The following is a 10,471-nucleotide window of genomic DNA, read 5'->3' as shown; positions in this document are numbered from 1 at the left end:
TGCCAAGACCACATGTTCTCTACTGCATCCACAGAGGCCCAGGCCCCAATAGTCAGTGCAGCTATACCAGCCCCACAAGGAAGAAATACTGCAGATCGAGTGATTATATTCCAGGAAGGAGGCCATTTCTCTTTCCCATTGCTACATCAAGGGAAGGTCAGGGTCAAGTTTCTTATACTGATTCTGAAAGGACAGCCCAATAGATGTTAACATGATCAAATTTCTCAAACAGCAGCCTCCCAAGAGTGACAGAGGGTCATAGGAGCTAAAGATGTCCTTTTCATACATCAACACAGAAGTCAAATTATAAAGAGTGGGGCTAATTCTGCTGCCTCTTAGAGCAGGAATCCTTAGTTTAGTCCAGTCAGGGAATAACGGGCTTGAGATGGGTGTGCCTTGACAGGGTTGGGGTAGGAGGTATATGGGTCCACAAAGCCCTCACAAAGTTATTTGTAAGAGTTTGTATAAAAATTTGTGTATATGCATCTCCTAAAAAGAAGATTTACATTTATCAGCATCTCAAGGATTTGAAGATGAACCACTGTCTTAAGATGATTAGGAAAGAGAGAAGGAGAAAGGGTTTAGTTCTTTCCATTCAGGGCAGCCTCCCTGCTAGCCAAGGCTCAGAGTTGCTGCAAACAATACTGGCTCACATCTACTCCCCACCCCATTCTGGCCTCTGTCCACAATACCCCAGAAAACACACAGAGAGGGACCTTGGGGATAAAGGTCTTTATTCAACAAAGTGATCTCACTCAGTAACAAAAGAACAGGAGGTAACAACTCCACCAAAGGTCTGGAGCAGTGTCCACCTCTGGCATAAGGGAGCATGGCCCACTAACATATCAGCTGCAGCTCAGAGCCTTTGGTGGCCACTTAGAGGTCATAGTTGGGGTTCTTCCGAAGGATAACGAAACCTTCCAGAATGGGGGTAACAGGAAGATATTCCTCAGTGGCCAATTCTGCCCGCTCCCCATGGGCCAACAACACTGGGGTTGTGTGTGTCTGGAACCCTGTGATGGCCTTAGGCTTGCCAGCCTGGCCCACCACATCCACTGCCTGTAGGGTGAGAAAATTGAGATGAAGGGACCCCGGATAGCAATGCAGCAACAACCCAGAGCCCATACCAGTTTCAGAGAAGCAGGTACATGTGCATTCTCAAAGTTCTAGAATACAGTCTGAGCCCTCCCTTCCACTTAACCCCTCACCTGGCCCACACGGACAGACACTGGCAATGGTCGCAACTCCTCATCAAATGTAACCAGCATTCGGGGCTGCATGGCAGCCACCAGCCCATACAATACATAGTGAGATTTGCCTAGGATGACTGAGGGAAGAACACATGACAAACATAGTTAGAGACATTAGGACAAGCCTGATCTGAATCTAGGGACCCCATTCCAGCCCTCTTTAACCCCTGTTATATAGCTGAACCCACATTCCTCTCCTCATATAACCTACTATAAACCAGAGATGTCCCCACCTTACTTGCTAACAGCCCTCAAACTTGATAATCACTTTCCCCAGGCACGCAGGAGCAGAAATTGGACTCAGTTCTCCTTTCTCTAAAGAAAATATATTTGGGCCAGATCAAAAGTATGCTAGATATGCCCTGACCGGTGCTCAGTAGTTACAGCATTGGACCTTGGATGGAAGGGTTGCGAGTTTGATTCCCGGTCAAGGGCACGTACCTTGGTTGCAGGTTCCCCAGCCTCAGCAGGGGCAAATGTGGGAGACAACCAATCAATGTGGCTCTCTCTCCCCCACCATCCCCTCTCTCTCTGAAAATCAATGGGAAAAAATATCCTTGCCCTAACCGGTTTGACTCAGTGGATAGAACGTCGGCCTGTGGACTGAAGGGTCCCAGGTTCAATTCCAGTCAAGGGCATGTACCTTGGTTGCGGGCACATCCCCAGTAGGGGGTGTGCAGGAGGCAGCTGATCGATGTTTCTCTCTCATCAATGTTTCGAACTCTCTATCCCTCTCCCTTCCTCTCTGTAAAAAATCAATTAAAAAAAAAAAATATATATATATATATAAATCCTTGGGTGCCCGGCCAGCGTGGCTCAGTGGTTGAGCATTTTACCTATGAGCCAGGAGGTTACAGTTCGATTCTCAGTCAGGGCACATGCCTGGGTTGTAGGCTCAACCCCCAGTGGGGGCGTGCAGGAGGCAGCCGATCAATAATTTTCTCTCATTGTTGAAGTTTCTCTCCCTCTCCCTTCTTCTCTGAAATCAATAAAAATATATACATTTTAAAAACCTTCGAGTGAGGATTTAAAAAAAAGAAATGTGGGAGATAAAAGTTTCATGAGGTCCATCACAGGCCCTAAAAACTTTTAGTGGTACAGAGCTAACTCAAAGCCTTGCTCATAAATGATCAAGATGGCCCTGGTAGGGATGGAGACAGGGCACCATGTGCCACCATATAAGATTCCTGACAGGAACTCACTGTTGCGGACATCCAGGAAAGAGACAAGCACAGTGAGCAGCCCAGCCACAGCCACTTGACTCATAAGCTGCCGGTCACTGTGGTAGGGGCAGAGAGTGAGTGTGCCCTTCCCTAAATGTGTCAGGCCCTGAAAAATACAGAAAGTAGAGGTGAAGAGTCACATCTGAAAAGACATCAACTAACTTAGTTACACGGAAATCCAACTCACTCACATCCTCCCTTCCAGACTGAACTCAAGGTCCCCTTCATGTCACTACATGTCTCCCTTCCATCCCCAGAGATATGTCCCTTAGCAAACTCTAAGGAAAACAATTCTATTCGTTACCTGTGCCAAGCGCACCATGAAGAGGTTGTTGGGGTCCTTGGCATGATACTGGGCTAACTGGCGCAGCATCGCAGCCAGGCGGGCATTATTGGTACCTGGAAATGTTAAGCATCATGGAGTATTGAAAAAAAAAGGTCCTCAAACCTCCCCCTAAACTGGTTATGATCTTTTTCTGACTGATACTCACCACTGCCCACCATGCCCATGGCGAAGATGGAGTTATAGGAAACTTCTGGGTCAGCATCATGAGAAAATTTGCTTAGAGTATCCAGGATGTTGAGTCGTGGATTTGAAACAGAAATTAAGGCCAGTGCTAAAGGCACAGCCCGTCGGAGTGTGGGCTCCCCGTATCTCAACTGGTAATAAAAGAAAATAACAAGAATATCACAGAAAATAGTAAAAATAAGCTTTGTTACAGGAACAGACTAATAGGTAAAAGAGGCTTTAAACAAGTTTCATAGAAAGGGCACAGAAAAAAACATTTCTCAACCATGAAAACCCGTCAGGAAAGTTTCCTCTAGGGACCCCCAGGCATCAAAATCAGTATATTCTCATCCTCTCCATGCGATACTCACCAGGTGGCCAAAGGTTCGTAGTGCCATCTCTGCACCAATCTCCTCTCCCATAGCAATAAGGGCAATCCCCAACACAGCCACTCCCTGCAAATGAAGAGGCAGCAGAACCCAGTAAGCTCAGGCAACAAAAATCTCACCTTTGACTGGAGTCCTGCCTAAAAAGAAAAAGCTGTCCTGTGGGGCACACCCTTCCCCCTCATGTATGAAATCCAGTCAATACACAGCCATACTCAGAGGGGTTCAAAGGCCAATCCAAACCAGCCCCACCCTCTACCCTGCAAACTTCTCCTCCCTCAGAGCTCACTCAGAGTGCCTAGCTGCCCACAGAACCTGATGTGCTCCCATGTCAGCGGGAGCTTCCTTCTTGTCCTTGTCCTTCTTTTCCTTCTTGTCTTTATCTTCCTCCTTCTCCTTGGAGTCAAAGTGTTCACTACAAATGTGGAGCAGTTGCTGCACCTTCAGTACATTCCCAGAGCCTATAGCAGGATGGTAAGAATGAGGAAGGGTAGAAATGAAAAGGTACCAAGGAAAAGCTTACTCCAAGAATAGGAGAAGCTAACCAATCTAATACAGATCAGAATGACTGAGCCAGGAGAAACAATCTGAAAAAAGTCTAGGAGAGAAATGGAGTCACTGGGAAGCACAAAGACACACACCTGCATAGGCACACACATCCACCAGTGTGTTGGCAAAACTGCGGAATGGCTCTGACACAACCTCCAGCGCAGCCAGGATTGCTTCAATGGCTTCTCCCTTCCCTACAGGACAGATTCAAGGGGTCAGAAGACACTTGCTTCCACACCACAGCCTGACACATAAACTGTCCCTGTTTTATCCATTTATTGTCAGCCTTTTGCCCAAATAGAGAGCCATTCCCTCACCCAGGTGATTGAGGCCCAATCCAAGAGGAAGCCAACGGGCATAAGTGTCCTTGAGCTCAGTCTCTGACTTCTCCATGATGGTCTGAAGGATAGTGGAAGTGACATCTCCATTGCAGGATCCCACTGCTATCATTCCACAGGCTAGAGCTGTCACACCTGCCACCTAGAAACAGGGAAGTCAGTATTACACATAAGTTATTAAAACAGTTGTTTACCTATCTTGACTCCAGACAGAGAATTCCTACAACCTGCTGTAACTGCACTAGGTAAAAATCCCTTTCTGATGGCAGGCCAAAATAACAATAGTAGCAATAATTCACTGAATACTTATTATGTCAGCCACTATGCCACCTGCTTTGCATACTATTAACATTTAATCACAACAACCCATGAAACAGTTCCTACTGTTATTCCTCTTTTAATGGTGAGGAAAATGAAGCCAAAAGAGGTTAAGTTATGTGTCTAAAATCACATTACTTATAAGCAGAGGTGGGAGGATTTGAACTGAGGTCTTTCTGACTAAAGCCTATGCTATACTTATCCATCACTAAAACAACGCTACACAAGTAAGAAAATTTAGGGTTGACCAATAACTAAACCAGTGAGTGAGAATGACTCCCCTCAAACTGGGTTAAGTTACTAGCCACTCTAGTCTGGTACTCCTCATGGATCCCAAGGGCTGGAACTAGCAGCAACACCACTGGGACTTAGAATCACAGTTTCAAGGGATTTCACTGAAAGTGATGTAATTCCCCCCTCTCCCAGCCCCAACTCCATTTCTTTTTTCACTATTTATCACAGAGAATGGTAGGACTCGAGTATTTCCCCACCTCCCATAAATGACCAACAGTCTCTATTCACCTCCATACTGGACTTGGAATCTCCCATCACAGGCAGCAGCAGTGTTAGAACATCTTCACGATTTGAGCCAGCATAGGCCAAGCCTAGCCTGCAAAAGACAGGGAGACGCAGTCCCCAACACACATCCAAGGAAGAAACAAAAAGAGGATTGGTCATTCAGTCATCATTTCAACAGTCACAAAGAGCCAAGTACTCGACAGGCATAATGATAGTTCTTGGCAATACAAAGGGGAAAAGGGCCAATTCCCTTTTTTACAGAGATTTCAGGATGAGCACGACCAGAAAGAGAAGCAACAAGCCTTACCCAAAGATAGAACCAAGTCTCATAGTGTTGCTGTTGTGGAGAACATAGTCTGAGAGCAGTGCCAGAGCAGGGTCACACTCATTCCGGACCGCAGAATTCACAATGCCACAGGCCAGAAGGGCTCCAGACTGCAAAAATGCAAAGAGATTCTTCACTCAGACCACTCTACCTTCCTTATCACAAGGACGCAACACAGGCCTCAAAGTAGCACCTGCCTAAACTGGAGTTAAAAACCAGATAACTGACCAGTGAAAGGGAGGCCCTGTGGGCCCTAGAACAGGGAAGGGGGATGTCCCCATTAGTGGGCTATGCCCAGACCAACCTTGATGTAATCCTCAGAAGAGTACAGGTACTTGTCAATCTGGGTGAGACCACCATCCACATCCCACAGCAGAATCATGCCAAGGGACGCAGCTGCACTCAACATTCCTATAGCAAGAAAAAGATCTGTCTTAAAACGGTCCTACATCAAGAAAACTGTTATAAAGAGCTCTCCCAGGAACTGCACTGGGGATCCCTTGTCAGGTAACAGATGAACCTAGGACAAGAGTGATCAAAATAACACGAAGATACAGCAGAAACAGAATTATACCATGGTCCTTGTTCTTGTAAAGCCATTTGTTGCCATCATCAGTCAGCAGCTTATCCTGGCCAAAGGCTGCATTCACAAAGCCATTCACAAAAGAAGAGGCCAGGTTCATGCGGGCAGAGTCCACTTGAGAGCCACTGCCTCCAAACCCTACACAGGAGGGAGAGGAAAGAAAGGTTGGTTTAGAGTAGGGCAAGAAGGAAACATGGCAGCTGGTACCTGGTTCTGAGCTGGCCCCCTAGGATCCTCTATCTTTGCTCCCAACACTGACCTGGAGGAAAGGTATGTGGGAATTCTGAGCTCTACAGGATAAATGTGTTTGGCCAACCTATCATTCCCAGTACAAGGGGCATAATTAATAATCCTCCAATCCCCACACACAAGCAGATAGCTACTCACTATTGTTCTCCAGGTGGGTTTTATAGATGTCATCAGGCACCTTGGGCTCCATGATATCCAGCTGAAGAGAAGTCAGAGGGTCACAACTGCTCCCCCAGTCCTCCCTTAGCTGTCCCTTCTGATATCCCACTCAATGGAAATTCTAACCAAAGAGTCCAGTCAGTTATAGTCAGGTAGAATCACAACCAAGAAAGCTTTGATAGAAAAGGGCAGAGTCTCACCTCCCGAGCTAATGCCAAGAAGTTGCTATTGAGCTGCACATTGGACATGATCTCTGTCAGGTCCTCATACTCCTCCACATCTTCACTCAGCTCCAGAAACACCCCGTGCCGGCCTAGCATGAATGCCATCTGCTTCTGCACTACCCTGTGGGAGAGAGCCATCACAACTGCTCAGCCCCTACCCACTAAGGACACAGAAAAGCCCCTCAAGCTCTAACCAGAAACTACAAGCTCCCGCCCATGAGCTTATCTCTTCCTCTGCCGACTTCTTCCCTACATACACATCCTTGCAAGAGGTGAAGATGTCTTCTACCAGTTCCATGTCATTGAGCATCAATGCCAATCTGAGAGCTTCAGGGAAGCGACTGAACTTTCGGAACACACCCAAGGCACAGCGCAGTAGGGCAGAGTTCTCAGGCTCAGGCACATAATTCACACAGCTACAAAGGTAAAAATAATAAAGGGATCAGAAGTTTCAGACATACATTTACCCCATTTATTTCACTTACCCAAAATAAATACTAAATACTATATATATGTTATCCAGGCACTATGCCAGATGCCAGGACTACTAAGGAGACATGATGTTTCTGTCCTCAAGTAGTTTACAGATAAATTAACTAGTTTGGCACTACCTTTGATGCAAACGCTCTGAGAAAACAGGAGGCACAATTAAGAGAAAAGTGCTGGGACAGTAGGCTGCCATCATTCCCCATCATACTTGCTCACCTGGTGAGATAGAGGCAGACCTTTGCGTATGCATTCTCATCAATGTCCTTCTCCAGCATATCCACCTGCTCAATTTCCATGAGCAGGTCGCAGGCCTCATGCTCTGCATTATGGGCCATGTTGTATGGGACAATCTCCTTCACCAGGGTCAGCAGTGGCTCCCGCTGTGTTTTCTCCGCGTCATCCAGCTCCTGCCACTCCTTTGCCACTTCTCCTGCTAGATGCCTAATGGATAGACCCAGACCATTAGGGGACACAGCTTCACAGGAAGCACTTCCCTGTGGGTCAGGGAATTCAGTGCCTGGGAAACTCAATACACTGGTACTCTAAGACAGATAATACTCTAAGACCGAACTCAGAATTATGTCTCAGAACTCCCTTCAGAGTCCCAAGAAAAGGTCTTACCTGACATACTCATGACCCCACGATGCCAATTCCTCCTGGGAGCCCACTAGCCGATACTTGAGGCACTCACGCTCCCCACTCATGGTCATCGCCAAAACAGAGATGATATCAGCAGCAAAACGCTTTAAAGAAACCAGTCTTTAAAGTTAAATCCAGGGTAGAATATCACACTATGGAATCAAGATCACTTGTCACTATCCCCCAAATTAAGTATTAACTATGCACCAACCTCTAGAAATTTACACATGGCATCTAAGGTAAGCCTCACGATAACCCCAGGGTTTGTACTGATATCTCCCTTTTATTTTTTTAATCCTCACCCAAGGAAATGTTTTTATGGATACTTAGAGAAACATCGATGTGAAACATGGATCAGTGCCTCCCATACACACCCGACCGGGGATTAAACCCACAACCTTTTGGTATATGGAATCAACCAACTAAGCCATTCAACCAGGACACTGTATCCCTTTTAAACAAACATGGCTGACGGATGGTGATAAGGAAGGAGTGGAGAAAGATGGACTCTCAATTTTATTCTAATCACAATAATAAACTACTAAAAGGTTTTAAGCAGAAAAAGACTCACAATCTAGAAAGACAACTACGACTGTTGCATGAAAGACAAACCGTGTAGGAAGTAAAAAACAAAGAAGGCGGTCAGTTAGGAGGCTGCTTCAGTAATCAGGTGAGAACTGAAGATTTCCTAGTTTAGGGTTGTTACAACAAGCAAAGAAGTGACTGAACTAGGTGTTATTTTAAAGATAAAACAAATGAATGTACATGGCCCTGGCCGGTTTGGCTCAGTGGATAGAGCATCGGCCTTCGGACTCAAGGGTCCCGGGTTCGATTTTGGTCAAGGGCATGTAGCTTGGTTGCGGGCACATCCCCAGTAGGGGGTGTGCAGGAGGCAGCTGATTGATGTTTCTCTCTCATCAATGTTTCTGACTCTCTATCCCTCTTCCTTCCTCTCTGTAAAAAAATCAATAAAATATATTTTTAAAAATTAATGCACATGGGATATAAGGAAAGGAAAAAATTAAGGTTAAACAAGTAAAATAGGTCATGATAATAAAAACCCAATGTCCAACATAAATGACAGAAACAGTATCTTCTGAGAAGGCAATCCTCCTATCAGCTCTTATGTATTTTGACTATGATAGGCTCTATTCAACTAGCTCAGGTCTCAGGTCTATCAGGTTTCCGGTGACTTCCATGAGCGCCATGGTTCCTCAAGAAAAGGAATTCCTAAACTAGGCCTCCACCAGTTTCTGAAACAGTTTTACCTTATTCTCCCCGGGGGCCATGTTCTCATAGATTTCCTTCAGCTTGCCATAGTGTGGGCGCAGGAATTTGAGAGGCTTGGGCACTGAAGTCATGGAAGTTGTAGAAGAACGAATCTGCCTCCGCAGTTCTTCCAGGGCTGGTCGGTACAAGGACGTGTCCTTCTCCTGATCAGGAGGTGTGAGGGGCAGACAAAAAAAAAAGGAGGCACATCCCTGAAGTCATAGTACATGTGTTTAACGGCTCCCCTAGGAAAATCACTGTCTTTATTCATCTGTGATTCCCCAACTACCTGCATACGGCCTGGCACAAAAACAAATGACCCCGGCTAAAAGTTCACGAATTGCTTCTCCCAGAGAGAAAGTTACAAAATGCTTCAAATACCTTTTGTTACATTCCTCCCTCGAAACAGCATCATAACACTGATCCCAACACAGTCCATCTTTCCCTATACCTCGCATCGTGTTGCCTCAGAACGGAATAAAGCAAACAAGTGGGAAAGCTGCAAATACGAACCCGCTCATGTTAACATATCATGACTCACCCCCAGTCGTTCCACGAGCATCTCCAGTTCATCCTGAAGCTGTTTGTCCTCCTCAGACTGGAGGGTTGGAGGAAGAAGAAGCTCATCAAGAGAAGGGATCCCACACACATCCTCCTCCCATTCACCCTGGGGCAGGTGGACAGTCAGCCTGCCTCTTTAGGAGAGATCAGGTGGACGAGGAAAGACAGCGGAATGGGAAGTCCTGTTGGGCAGGCAGCCTGGCTTCTGGACCAGTCCTGCTTGAATGCCACTTTAAAACCTGGGATGGCGATGATCCACCTCGGACCACCACACGAGGCGGTGATGAGGGCTAGTGAGGGCGGCGGGTGTAACAGCGCGGAATTGTGGATGAGGAGCAGAGAAGCAGGGTGCCGGGAGCCCGGGGGTACCCCATCCGCCCTCTCCCGGGGACGGCGGGGCCGTTGGGAGTCTGGCCCGAGGCCTACGGAGCCGCCGTGACTCAGCCCGCACCGGGTCCCGGAGCCACGCCTCACCAGCTCCTGCTCTTTGTCCTTGTCCCCGGCATCCTGCCGCTCCTTGCCGCCCGGCTTCTCCTCCGCGCCGCCGGGGGCCGTCGATGGGGGCTGTTGGGGCTGTACCGCTGTCTTGTCCCGGCCGCCCTCCTCCATCGCCACTGCCACTGCCGGCCAGCTGCGCGCGCACCCCGCTCACCCCGCCCCGTTTCCCAGGGAGCCTCGCGCGTCGCCCACGGCGCCCCGCCCTCCTGCTCCGGAGCCGGCCTGGGACCGGAAGCGACGCCACGGCCTGGGAGTCCCGCTCCGGGACTCCGCCCTCGGAAGCTGCAGGAAAACTACAGTTCCCAGCTGCCCGCGCAGCATAGGCGCAAACCTTGGACCGGGAGTTCCTTGAACGCCACGAGACTGCGGCTGGGGATTCGGGCG

General features: G+C 47.7%; 1 protein-coding gene across 1 annotated transcript; it reads right to left on the bottom strand.

The window, feature by feature from the left end:
- Positions 1-717: 717 nt before the first annotated feature.
- On the bottom strand, positions 718-10,242 carry PSMD2 (proteasome 26S subunit ubiquitin receptor, non-ATPase 2). Its single transcript, XM_079765270.1, has 21 exons — positions 10,064-10,242; positions 9,570-9,626; positions 9,028-9,192; positions 7,742-7,863; positions 7,337-7,561; positions 6,889-7,047; positions 6,608-6,752; positions 6,387-6,447; positions 5,991-6,137; positions 5,721-5,827; positions 5,399-5,526; positions 5,095-5,182; positions 4,234-4,396; positions 4,009-4,110; positions 3,683-3,828; positions 3,353-3,436; positions 2,965-3,133; positions 2,778-2,872; positions 2,453-2,579; positions 1,209-1,327; positions 718-1,059 (listed from the first exon to the last, which is right to left on the bottom strand). The coding sequence occupies exons 1-21, from the start codon at positions 10,196-10,198 to the stop codon at positions 877-879; spliced, it is 2,727 nt and encodes a 908-aa protein (XP_079621396.1). The 5' UTR covers positions 10,199-10,242; the 3' UTR covers positions 718-876.
- Positions 10,243-10,471: the final 229 nt, after the last annotated feature.

The sequence above is a fragment of the Cnephaeus nilssonii genome (genome assembly GCF_951640355.1).
Source record: "Cnephaeus nilssonii genome assembly, chromosome: 3".
Lineage (NCBI taxonomy): Eukaryota > Metazoa > Chordata > Mammalia > Chiroptera > Vespertilionidae > Cnephaeus > Cnephaeus nilssonii.
This window is presented reverse-complemented; position numbering and strand designations above follow the sequence as displayed.